Source organism: Pristiophorus japonicus, chromosome 2, assembly GCF_044704955.1.
Source record: "Pristiophorus japonicus isolate sPriJap1 chromosome 2, sPriJap1.hap1, whole genome shotgun sequence".
Taxonomy (NCBI): domain Eukaryota; kingdom Metazoa; phylum Chordata; class Chondrichthyes; family Pristiophoridae; genus Pristiophorus; species Pristiophorus japonicus.
The window spans coordinates 350,268,905-350,282,468 of record NC_091978.1 but is presented as its reverse complement, the minus strand read 5'-3'; the positions used below and the strand labels follow the sequence as shown (position 1 = coordinate 350,282,468).

The following is a 13,564-nucleotide window of genomic DNA, read 5'->3' as shown; positions in this document are numbered from 1 at the left end:
ACTGCAGGGAACCCACGCTCGTCTTCACCAATCTTTTTCTCTTCACATATTTATAGAAGCTTTTGCAGTCAGTTTTTATATTCCCTTCAAGCTTCCTCTCGTACTCTATTTTCCCCCTCTTAATTAAACCCTTAGTCCTCCTCTGTTGAATTCTAAATTTCTCCCAGTCCTCAGGTTTGTTGCCTTTTCTAGCCAATTGATATGCCTCTTCCTTGGCTTTAACACTATCCTTAATTTCCTTTGTTAGCCATGGTTGAGCCACCTTCCCAGTTTTATTTTTACTCCAGACAGGGATGTACAATTGCTGAAGTTCATCCATGTGATCTTTAAATGTTTGCCATTGCTTATCCACCGTCAACCCTTTGAGTATCGTTTGCCAGTCTATTCTAGCCAATTCACGCCTCATACCGTCAAAGTTACCTTTCCTTAAGTTCAGGACCCTAGTTTCCAAATTAACTTTGTCACTCTCCATCTTAATAAGGAATTCTACCATATTATGGTCACTTTTCCCCAAGGGGCTTTGCAATGCAAGTATTGAATGAGAAAAGGCCACTCAGTCCATCATGACCATTAAGTTGTATACAAATTATGTACTCCACTGGGGCTGATGAATAAACACAGGTTACAATTTACAAGTAAAGGTACTCTGGAATTTCTCCTTAACCTTCCCACAATGAAGCCAAGGATAAAAATTTTACACACTTCAGTACAAAGTATTCAATCCTGAAGCGTTGATGTGGTACTATGATCAGATCAATGAGGTCTAAAAACAAAAGAATTTTTTCAATTCTTTCAATTTAGTATACTGTATTCGTTGCTCACAATGTGGTCTGCTCTACATTGGGGAGACCAAATGCAGATTGGGTGACCGCTTTGTGGAACACCTCCGTTCAGTCCGCAAGGGTGATCCCGAGCTTCCGGTTGCCTGTCACTTTAATTCTCCGCCCCACTCCCACTCTGACCTCTCCGTCCTCGGCCTCCTACACTGTTCCAACAAAGCTCAATGCACACTCGAGAAACAGCATCTCATCTTTTGTTTTGGCACTTTACAGCCTTCTGGGCTCAACATCAAGTTCAACAATTTCAGGCCATAACCTCTGCCCACTTTTTGTTCCCTTTCCTCGCTTTTTTTACAAAAACTTGCTCCTTTTTTATTTTTATTTTGTTTCTGTTTCCCCATGGCAGCTGGCATTTATTCCGCCATTCACACCCGATCTAGACTCACCTTTTGTTTCCTAACTTGTGCTATTACCATCTCAATTCGGCCCATCATCCCCTTTGTATCTCAAATCTCTTCTGCCTTCCACCCCATCACAGACCTTCTCTTTTGCTCTTTCCACCTCTCATCCTCCTCCTCCCCCCCTTTCAGGGCTCCAGCACTTCCTTAAGAATCTGAATGCCAGTTCTGACGAAGGGTCATCGACCTGAAACGTTAACTGTTTCCCTCTCCACAGATGCCTGACCCACTGAGATTTCCAGCATTTTGTATGAAGGGTTTGTTTGGATGGATCTTGTAGACGATCACGGATGTCCTAGATAATAAGCTATAATGCATCTGAGTGGGGAGCAAGAGTGAAATTGATCTTGAGAGAATTTGGTCTGAGCAGCAGCGAGGGAGTGAAAGAGTTGGGCTGATCCATCAGACTAGATCAAGTGAAGGTTAATTGTCACCTAGTACATAATTAGTATAACAGTACAGACAGACCTGTATAACTTACATGATGTGGGAAATTCTGGAAGCTATGAATGTCTATAACAACCACAAATGGAAGGAATCTTTTCAGGTGAACATTTCAGAGTTCAGAAGGACATGCACAATAACTGGAGACACTCAATATGGGGAGGAAGGAAGGATTTCTGGAATGTATATTCTAAAAGATGGCTCTCTCTTGAAAACAGGCTCAAATTTAGAAGAGGGAAGATGCACATCAATAGAAGGTAGAGAACATGTGGCTACAGAAGTACATATAAAATATTTTAATCCAAAAATAAAATAGTAAATAGCTCGGTGAAAATCATTTTTTCCAAATTCTGTTAACTTTTAAATTTAGCTTATGATGTACAATCATAAAATTCCAGTGTACTTACAGATCTGGGCTGACCAGAAAATCTTCTGTTATAATTATTGACATCTTGAATAACCTGAATAGACTCTGGCTGCTGGTCATTCACTGGGAACAGTGGGAATAACAATGTAATCTACCAACAAGACAATTAAAATCACAAATTAAATTATCATATTCAAAGCATATATACCAATTAATCTACTAATTTATTTACCATTAAAATTATTTTACCTGATGGGCTCAACTCATATTTTGACTTCATGAGTATGTAATTACATAGAATGACATTTTTTCTTACAAATTCTAAAGTCATGGTGCTGTTCACAATCATTAATTATTGTATAGATTCTGAGAAGAGGCTTGAATGGTTAACTTTTATATTATGAACATGGGTGAATGTTACTGATCTCTTGTGACGTTGCCCGTGGAATCCTCATGTATTGCGATCCACGCTAATAAAGCGTAGGTCTTTCTAGGGGCCATTTGATTGACTTTGGGGATGGAGATGGTAAAAGATGCCCTGGATCCACAGGGATATTCAGGAGTCAGCTACAAAGGCCTTCAATAATGTTGCTGACAACACTGTTAGGAATGAAATCAGCTAATTTGCTGTTCTCTTCCAACTTAACTTTTATACAATCGTGTTTGTCTGTGGACTGGGCCCTCTGATGTGCTGAACTTTATTGATTCATAAACGTACCTTGAAATTGGGCTGCGTAGCACCCGTTTTTCAGGCGCTACGTGGCCTAAGTCCCCAAAATGACAGGCAGGAAGTGCACGCATATTTCCTAGATGTAAATAGGATACATTGATGTAATAGTGTCACATTAGGGAGACATCATTAAACCCATGAAGTTATGGCCCCATTGGGGACTTTTACCTAGCCTTGCTTCGGCTAGGGTGAGCAGCCAAGTTGCTTACAGCACCCAATGAGCCCATTGCATGTGAAATTATTTTGATACCAGTCTCATGGGCATTGCATGGGTTGTATCAGTGTTTTGATCAATAAAAATGATCAGTTGTCTTCGTGTTTCCTGGTCCTCGAACTTGTTTTAACGGTAAGGATAAATGACCATCTTATAAACTCAACAAATGGCACAGTAATGTAATCAGTTTGGATGGTACAAACTGTGAATAGCACCAATATAAACTGTAAATAGTAGACTTAAATAGAATAGTGCAGATATAAACTGTGTAAATAGAACTGATACTGAATTACTCAGATATAATCTGTGAATTTCACAGATATAAACTATTTACATGATCCATAATCCATATGAAATAAGAAACTTTAAATGATGGAAATCCGAATAAAAACAGAAAATGTTAGAAACATAGAGCTGGCCAGTCATCATCTGTAAAGAGAAAACACAGGTTATGACATTTCAAGTGTGTCTCTTCTCTTTACTTAAACCATGCGAGTAGATATAAATCATTCGCCATCGACAGTGAATATGAGCACAACATCATTGAGTGCTATACACAGACAAGAGATCGGGTTACATATCTCTGGGTTAGGGTGAATGTGTTAAGTGTAGGCCCCTCTGATCTGGAGGTGGTGCTTTAAAAAAAAAGAGTTCTCCACTTCTACTTCATCAACTATTGCTCATGCATGCATATGGAGTGCTCCTCCTGTAGTTGGGTGGTCTTCTACTCCTTTACCCTTCCAGAATGCTACTAGCACTGCACAATCCACTGATGCTATAGCTGCAACAATTTCAAGTGCTTTGACCACTTAAGCCCTTAGGGAGAGAACAATGAAAACTAGCTTCCAAGAGCCTTGGTGTGCCATCCTCTCAGGGTCTGCAGGATCTAACTGATAGCATGAGGTCTGCCCTATCACTGATTATTAGGCATTCATATCCAGGACCCAGCACAAGTGGCATGAATAGAATCTACCTTCATAACAGTTTAGGTGACGTTTATCAAGCCCCCTCAGATGTCTACTCGTGTTGGTGGCAAGTTATGTCCAACTTTTGTCTTTGACTGAACCAGACAATTCGCAACCTTGGTGTCATATTTGACCCTGAAATGAGCTTTCAACCACATATCCGCAGCATAGCTAAGACCGCCTATTTCCACCTCTGTCACGTCACCCATCTCCGCCCTCTCTAGCTCATCCGCTGCGGCAGCCCTCATCCATGCCTTTGTTGCCTCTAGACTTGACTATTCCAATACACTCCTGGCTGGCCTCCCACATTCTACCCTATGTAAACTAGAGGTGATCCAAAACACGGTTGCCCGTGTCCTAACATGCACCAAGTCCCATTCACCTATCACCCCTGGGCTCGCTGACTTACATTGGCTCCCGGTTAAGCAACACCTCGATTTCAAAATTCTCATCCTTGTTTTCAAATCCCTCCATGGCCTCACCCCTCCCTATCTCTGTAATCTCCTCCAGCATCACAACCCCCCCGGCCCCACCCCGGAGATGTCTGGGCTCCTCTAATTCTGCCCTCTTGAGCAACTCTGATTATAATCGCCCAACCATTGGTGGCCATGCCTTCTGTTGCCTAGGTCTCAAGCTCTGGAATTCCATGCCTCTCTTTCCTCCTTCAAGACAATCCTTAAAACCCACATCTTTGACCAAGCTCACCTGTCTGAATTTCTCCTTATGAGGCTAGTGTCTAAATTTTTTAATCTCATAATATTCCTGTGAAGCGTCGCCTTGGGACGTTTCACTACAGTAAAGGTGCTATATAGATACAAGTTGTTGTTGTTATAGAACCAGGCTGCCCACACACCTGCAGTGACAACTCAGAAGCCCCGAGACCAGGATCACATCAGTCCCAAGAAGCTTGTAATACCACAGTGCAGCCAAGCCCACAGGTATCTCTGGCCCTCAGGATGCACCGGCACAGAACCAGGATAAGTTTAAGAACACAGGGAGACATCGGAGTCAAGAGAAGCACCTGTTGTATGCACACAATAAAACTACGTGCTGAAACGAAGTTCATTTTTCTGAGTGTATGTCTGTTTTTGTTTGGTTTGTGCGTTGAACAGGAGATACAGCTCCTTCCATTTGTCCTCAATGAACTATTGCCTCTTTGAGCAGATCTGTTAGAGAAAATCTTGAGGGAGCGATGAGGTGGAAGTTGGTGATCGTTGCCTTTGGTGTAGGCTTATCCTGCAAGCCTCAGCTATTTTCTCTTCCTCTTACGTCTATTCTATCTCCATTATAAGGACATACATGGGAACGGCCATATTGAACCCCATGGTAAGGGCTCAGTCAAGATTCAGGATTTTTGATCATTTTTTTGTTCAGGAAAAGAATTGTGGGAATGAGTTGTAGTTAAATATTGTGTTTTAAAACAAAACAAAGTTATACAGGTTTAAAAAAATACCAGAGGTTGCAGGTATCAATCAAGCCAGTTTGTGCATTGTCATAGCTCAATCTACTTCAAACTGAGGCAATAAGGGACAATTGTCTCAGCTCAGGCCCATTAAGTCAGGCTGGCCCCTACTATTCGCAACAACTACTTTCATTTATATAGTGCCTTTACCACTACTGTAACCAAGAAAATATCAAAGACACAAAGCTCGCATGTTTCCTTTCCTGAAGGACAGTTCTGTTTTAACAACAGATTCATGGCCACTTTTTACTGACACCTTTTTATTCTCATTAAAAAAAAAACTAAATTCAAATTCTCAAACTGCAATACTGAGATCTGAATTCATGTTCTCTGGATTACTACTCCAGTAACATAATCACTATGCTGGATATTAAATGGTAAAGGTCTTTCCTCTTGCAGTTGCACCCATGCAGATGGGTGGTGAATATTCCATTGCACCCCTGACTTAAAGAAGAACTGGCATTTATTTAGCACCATTCATGTCCCCAGGATGTCCCAAAGTGCTTCACAGCCAATTAAATACTTTTGAATTAGCGTCAACTTTCAGGTCAATGACCGGTCATCAGAACATAAGGTCATCGACTTGAAACGTTAACTCTTTCACTCTCCACAGAGCTGCCTGACCTGCTGAGTATTTCCTGTTTTCTTTCAGATTTCCAGCACCTGCAGTATTTTGTTTAAGTATTTTTGAAGTGTTGTCACTTTACACACAGCAAGGTCTCACAAAGCAAGGAGATGAATGACCCGATGATCAGTTCTTTACTGGTGCAATGGGATCTTTTACATACACCCAAGGGCAAATGGAGTCTTGGTTTAATGTCTCTGAAAGTGTGTCACTCCCTCGATACTGCACTGAAATGCCAGCCTAGACTATGCATTCAAGTCTCTGAAATGGGACTTGAACCCATGACCGTCTGGCTCAGAGACAAGAGTGCTACCACTGAGCCAAGGCTGACACTTCAGCCCTGAACATGGTAGAAGTCTTTGAAAGGTCAGAAAGTGAGCCACTTGTCAGAGCGCCCTGCTTTTGTTGTGCTCTTGCAATCACAGTACAGTATTGATGTGGCAGGTCCAGTTAAACTTTTGGTCAATGACTCCCCCCAGGATGTTGATAGGGACTCGGTGATGAGGTCAGGGGAGGTGGTTGAGCTTTTCTAGTTGGAGATGGTCATTACCTGGCACTTGTGCAGCTGAAGTATTAGCTGCCATTCACTAACCCGAGCCTGCAACAGAAATCTTGCGCGAGTAGCAGTAAGCACCAACAAAATGAAGCTCGAGGCAAAAGATGCCCCACCTATGCAATTACTCACTGTGTGTGGGTTTCACAGACAGAGTTTAACAGTTTCAGAAAACTCACTACTTGATGCTGATTAATGTTGAGTGCTTGAATAGTTACTTAGAGGTTTAATTTAATTGCAAGAACTTCAACTGATTCCCTGAATAATATATCAGATAATATCTTGTTCCTAACCATGTTTTTTTAGTCTTGCAACTTGTTCATTATTTAACAGATCTGTTCCATTTATTGAAATAGATTTGAAGGTGAATAGCTAAAATACTACAATTACACCAACTATTGTTCAGCTCGGTTCTGTGTTACTGATGCATTCTTCAATTCTTTTTAATTCAGTTTCCTGGCCCTCGCACTTTATTTCATCTCATCATATAGAGGTTCCTTTGATACTTATTTGGTTTTCATTTCCCTCCCCACCCCCCGGCCCACATTTTATATTTTTAAAAAATCAACAAAGCACAACAACTTTCAGAAATGTTTGGACTATCTAGGGCCCACAGATTAAGGAATATTTGTTACTAATCACAGAAATGTTTGGACTATCTAGGGCCCACAGATTAAGGAATATTTGTTACTAAATCACAGAAATGTTTGGACTATCTAGGGCCCACAGATTAAGGAATATTTGTTACTAAATCACAGAAATGTTTGGATTATCTAGGGCCCACAGATTAAGGAATATTTGTTACTAAATCACAGAAAAAGTTCAAAGATGATTACCAGCCTCTGCACCCTGAAGACTTCAGGTCTGCAGAGTCAGACACAGTTCCTTCATGAATATATATCTCTTTAAATCTAACAGTCCTTGTGGAATTGAGTCCAGAACTCATTGGGAAACGTTCCCCAATGGTAACTGTGCTACTGGTGTAATTAATATTCAATAAATCAACCATCTTTGTGCACCAGGCTTTGTTCCTGCAGGATACATGAAGTTACTCTGATAGTCAGAAAGTGGAACTCAGATGTCAATTCAGATAGAAATGTTGGTTCTGATTCAAGTCTTATTCCAGCTTCAGGTGACACAACTACTCCATTCATGCATTTCTCAAGCTTAGTTGAATCAGGTGTTTTGAGAAATATGGCTGGAAAAAGTCTTTAATTCCTAAATACAAGTACAGTTTATGGAATCGTAGAATGCTCAACACAGGAGAAGGCCATTTAACCCACTATTGCCTGTGCAAATGCACTGAGCCATCTAGTATTATCGCTTTTCCCCAATATCCTTTAATATTTTTCTTTAAATATACTTAGCTTCAATAACCATTTGTTGGAAAGCATTCTATATTGTAATGAGCCTCTGTGTGACTTTTTTCTCTAATACTAATTCTGAATGACAATGACCCAACTCTGAAACACAGTACCCTCGCCCTGACTGAATAGCATAACTTTCTCTGGATCAGTTTCGTGATGGCTTTTATTGGCCAGCTCCTGCTGTCTCCGTTTGAAGCAGCAGTTGGCTACTGTCCATGCAGCTGATGAATAATTCTAGTGTTAATTTGTTGGGTGTGCTCTGAGTCCTCCGCTTGCAGCTCTGGCTGTCTGATTGAGAAAAACTAAAAGTTTGATTTGGTTTGCACAGGATTTGTGTTTCCTTTTCAGGATTACAAAATGTCTTTGAAAATGTCTTAGCATAGATGCGATATTTCATGTAGGAATTATTTCATCTTTTCTTTGTTCCATCATGGTACTGCCTACCTCTAACATTCTTTAGAAAAGGGACCCACTTTCAGGTTGGAGTATCCTACCCACCTACATTGAAAAAAGCTCTACTTATTCAGTTATCTCCTTTGAATAGGGCAAGTGATTTAGCGTGGGGGGAAAGTTCCGAGAAATTTAGGGAGGTACTTTTGCAACAGACATTTTTATAAAATAATAATCATATTTGTTCCTTTTGATCTCTGAACACATTGGTTCATATTCACCACAATAAAACGAATGAAAGATCTGGGACATTTAAAAAAAAATCTAATTCAGTTGAATTGACATATTAGTACCAACTCACTCACTTTTATTGGCAGTATTTAACAGCTGGAAACTTCCTTTACAGTTCAGTAGATGGAGCGAGGTGGAACATTGGCACTTTAAAACTAAACTGGTGGTGAGGAGAGAAACTGACTGAGTAGGTAATGTTGCCAATAGTAAATGCAAGATTTGACATCGCAACAAATCACTTGCCCTTCCTATTAAGACACAGGTTCTTTATTGAAAAACACAACTAAATATACAGCAGAGTCTTCTAGGTGGTTCGTCTCCTTTAATGTGATAAATTTCTCAATTTTAACTCTTCTAGCACTATAAATAAATGTACTCAACTGGGTACCATTAAAGCAGAAGGTGTGACTAATAAATATTCTGACTTGGTATCCTTCTCATGTTTGGACAGGTAAAAAGTATCAAATACTGATCTGGTCACATCCGAGTCAATCTTCAATGTCTGGACTTTCATTTGGCTGAAAAACTGATCCGTAAAACCAATTTTGTAAAAAGAAATTACTTTCCTTTCCAAAATGTTTGATAGGGATCATTAGGAGGAATAATCAAGACAAGTAAAAGATTCCAAATTAATTTTTAGGGGAGAGAAAAATGAGAAGAGATAGGACATAAGATTCAGTTTTAAAAAAAAGTCAAACAGAGAACAAGGGACAACAAGTGAGAATAGGGTCAAGAGAGTGCAGAATTAGAAAGTTACAACTTATTTGGAAACAGTAGATCGTCTGTGGTATTGCTCACGGGTAGTCTGGGAGATAAGTTGGGGGACAAAGCAGTATGATTGGGGAATGAAACTCAAGTGTGGGGTGGAGCAGATCAGCCAACCATGGAATGTAACAAAGTTAGGAATTGGATAAAGAGAGAGTTAAAATGGAACTGAAACCTGACACCAGGACTGAGCTGGAACAGGGAGGCATTAGTTTCCTATTACTCAGCAACTGGGAACAACACAGGCCAGGAACAGAGACATTTTCAGGATTGAGGCTTGGAGCAGAGGCTGGCGAGAGCAAGAGGATCAGTTCTACACAACTGCAGCATATTTGGACTATTACTGTTTATCATAAATTACAATCACTTTTGTATTCGTTATGAATTACAAACCCTCATATACAATTACATAGTTCTTCCTGTTGAGAATACCTCAGATAGGTAATTGAATTTTAGGTTTTATCTCAAGAGTTATAAAATATAAAAGCCAAGAGGTAATGATGAGCCTATATAAGACCTCAGTTAAGGTATGGTATTCTGTATTAGGCACCACACTATAGGAAACAAATTGATGATAGGCCATATGGCATCCTATGGTATAAACTTCTCTGGCTCTATGATTTCAACCTACACTGGTCTGGTCTACACATGACAAGTCCACACTAAGTGCTTGACTCTGAAGTGTCACAGCAATTGCTACCAGGCACAAAAGTGAGGGATGATATTGTTTGGACATATCAGCATTGGCCCAGGCATTATATCAGGACAATCTCAGTAAGTCAACCCTGCAAAGTACTCCTCATTAACATCTGGGGGCCGGAGAAAGGCCTGTCCCACAGACTAGTCAAGCAACATCTTGTCATAATATTATTCACAAAATCATATCCATTAGCCAACATCCCAGACTTCCCCAGCACCAACCTGGGGTACGTCTTGCCCAATGTTCCCTGCAAGCTGTATAGCCAGGCAGCATTCCAGGGAACTCGCACAGCCGGCTTTACAATACAAAAATAGACCACCACCTTTTCACACTGTTTCTCCACTTCCATGTATCTATCATAGATAAGACTCTCTCTGATCACTTCCTTGTCTCCTTTACCACCTGCATCCCCCTACCTTCCTTTAACCCTACTATCCTCACCGTGCCCCAGAGGGAAAACACTCTTCCCTCAACTACCTCAGAGATTCACTTTCCAATTACTAACTCCCAATTTTTTGTTCTCTAGCCCTGTACTTGTACAACACCTCATTCTTTGTTCATCTGCTCAAGTGTTCCTTTGTCGGTTTTCAATGCCATTTAGTCTCCCATTCTATTCCACAGCTACAATTTCCATCTTTAATATCTTAAATCCAAGGACTATAAACTCATGTATACCTGGCCTGTGACTGGTCAACCACATTAAGCTCTAGTACGCTTTTGTCTCCTCAACCAACTGCCATTACTTCAGGATTATTTTGGAAGACAAGGGTGACCCACAACCTCCTTTTTGTCACTCTCACCTCTAAGCAAAGAGAAGGCATGAAAAGCAAAAAGAGAGCATGAAAAAATATTGGCAAGTAAAATCAAGGAAAACCGAAAGATTTTTTATAAATACATAAAGAGCAAGAGGATAACTAAAGAAAGACTAGGGCCTATTAGAGACCAAAAAGAAGTGTGGCGGCGGAAGGCATGGGTATGGTTCTTAATTAATACTTTGTGTCTGTCTTCACCAAAGAGAGGGACGATGCAGACATTGTAGTTAAGGAAGAGGAGTGTGAAATATTAGATGAGATAAACATAGTGAAAGAGGAAGTATTAAGGGATTTAGCATATTTGATAAATCGCCAGGTCCGGATGAAATGTATCCCAGGCTGTTAAGAGAAGCAAGGTGGAGGCTTTGACCATCATTTTTCAATCTTTTCTAGAGGTGTGGAACCAGAGGACTAGATAACTACTAATGTTGTACTGTTGTTTAAAAAAGGAGAAAAAGAGATAGAGCGAGTAATTACAGGCTAGTCAGCCTAACCTTAGTGGTAGGCAAATTGCTGGAAAAAAATTCTGAGGGACAGTATTAATAGTCATTTAGAAAGGCACGGATTAATCAAGGACAGTCAGTATTTACTAAGGGAAGGTCATGTCTGACTAACTCGATTGAAATGTTTGAGTCGGTAACAAGGAGGGTTGATGAGGGTAGTGCATTTGATGTAGTCTACATGGATTTTAGCAAAGCTTTTGACAAGGCCCCATATAGCAGAAAAGTAAAAGCCCATGGGATCCATGGGAAAGTGGCAAGTTGGATCCAAATTGGCTCAGTGGCAGAAAGCAAAGGGTAATGGTCGACGGATATTTTTGTGAATGGAACGCAGTTTCCAGTGCGGTTCCGCAGGGCTCAGTACTAGGTCCCTTGCTTTTTGTACTATACATCAATTATTTTGACTTCAATGTAGGGGCCATGATTAAGAAGTTTGCAGATGATACAAAATTTGGCTGTGTTGTTGATACGAGGAAGAAAGCTGTAGACTGCAGGAAGATATCAATGGACTGGTTAGGTGGGCAGAAAAGTAGCAAATGGAATTCAATCCGGAAAACCAATGGGGCATAGATTTAAAGGAATGGGTAGAAGGATTAGAGGAGAGTTGAGGAAAATTTGTTTCATCCAAAAGGTGGTGGGGGTGGAACTCTATGCCCGAAAGGGTGGTAGAGGCAGAAATGCTCATCACATTTAAAAAGTACCTGGATATGCACCTGAAGTGCCGTAACCTACAAGGCTACGGAGCAAGAGCTGCAAAGTGGGATTAGGCTGGATAGCTCTTTTTCAGCCGGCATAGACATGATGGTTCAAAAGCCTCCTTCTGTGCTTTAAATTTCTACTATTCTATGAAGACCAAGTGCAAAGAGCTCATGGATTTATTTGTCTCTAAAATCATCTATTGCTCTGCAGTTTCTCTCCAAGCTCATCTCTTCCTCAAGACCCAGCTCCTGCTCCCTAGATCTCCTCCCCATCCAACTAATTACCTTTTCTGGTCCTAATATTTGTAATATTGTTAATGGCTGCCATTGCCTGGGTTGCTACAATTTCCCCATAAAATTAGCACCTGTACCAACCAAAAATTGCTTATTATGGGCAAAGCACTCTACCAATCCTTTGTTAAACATATCTGATTGCATCAGACACCTTATTACTATGGCAGTAGTTTTAATGACATTTAATCAAATCAAAAGCTTTTCTTGCCAAGAATCTTGTAAAGAAAAAGTAGAAAAGGTTTTGGTAACATTTGTGCTTACTACAATTCTAGTATATCAAACCATTTGTAATGAAATTTGTATCCTATAACATCATAATTTAATGGCTTTACTTATCTTACCATTTGTCTGCAAATGGGACAATTAACTGCTCCCATCCAAGTGCCATATGTCCAATATGCAACAATGCAAGATCCTAAGAAAAAAAAAAGGTATATTGTAAAACAAACTATTTCTGCAATTATTTACCAATTTGCACAATAAACAGTTTAGCTCAAAAATAAAACCCATATGATGTTAGTCCTGATAATGTTTTCTTCCTCTACCCTGGCCCCCAGATCCATAAGCGATGTTTTGTTAACTTGGATTCCGGCCTTAAAGGGACAACCACCAATTAAAAAGAAACAACTTGCATTTATATGCCCATTACAGCCAGTGAATCTCTTTTGAATTATAGTCACTATTGTTATGTATGCAAGTGCTTTTTATCTGCATTCTGCACCTTCGTTCACTCTTTACAGCACAATCTGGAATCAAAATGCATGCAGTATATACTGTACAATTCTTGTTATTCACATTGCAAAATTAATGTTTATTTTTAGTTTAAGCAGAAAGTAACCAAATTAGCTTGGAAATCAAAAGGTAGATTTACTTAGCTAAAAAGATAAGAATTGTTCTTCAAAATCATTATATCTAAATGATTTTTAATACACTTCTATCAAATTAGTAAAAAAAAGTCACTAACAGCTTGCTCACAATACAATTGTACTGCTAGTGCTTTGATGTCACGTTAAGTGCAAGGATCAGAGAGATTGGCAACAGCTGTTTCCAGCTGCTATCGGATGGGTTTTAAAAGTTTAAGTGAGTAAAGGCAGAATCTCAGATGCAAAGGAGGCATGATTAAAAATTATTTTGAACAAATCTCTCTACT

The 13,564-nt window shown here is 39.9% G+C and overlaps 1 protein-coding gene across 5 annotated transcripts in view; it reads right to left on the bottom strand.

Annotated features, from left to right (window-relative positions):
* LOC139249265 (E3 ubiquitin-protein ligase RNF170-like) overlaps positions 1 to 13,564 on the bottom strand; it is a 58,437-nt gene that overhangs the window by 16,978 nt on the left and 27,895 nt on the right. For all 5 annotated transcript variants that reach the window (XR_011591122.1, XR_011591123.1, XR_011591125.1 and 2 more), the window contains exons 5-6: positions 12,756 to 12,829; positions 2,089 to 2,199 (exon numbers count right to left, since the gene is read on the bottom strand). Coding sequence is in view for 2 of the 5 variants with exons in the window: in XM_070872285.1 (XP_070728386.1) it covers positions 2,089 to 2,199; positions 12,756 to 12,829 (185 nt within the window). In the remaining 3 variants the exon portion in view is untranslated. The remainder of the gene's footprint in view (positions 1 to 2,088; positions 2,200 to 12,755; positions 12,830 to 13,564) is intronic.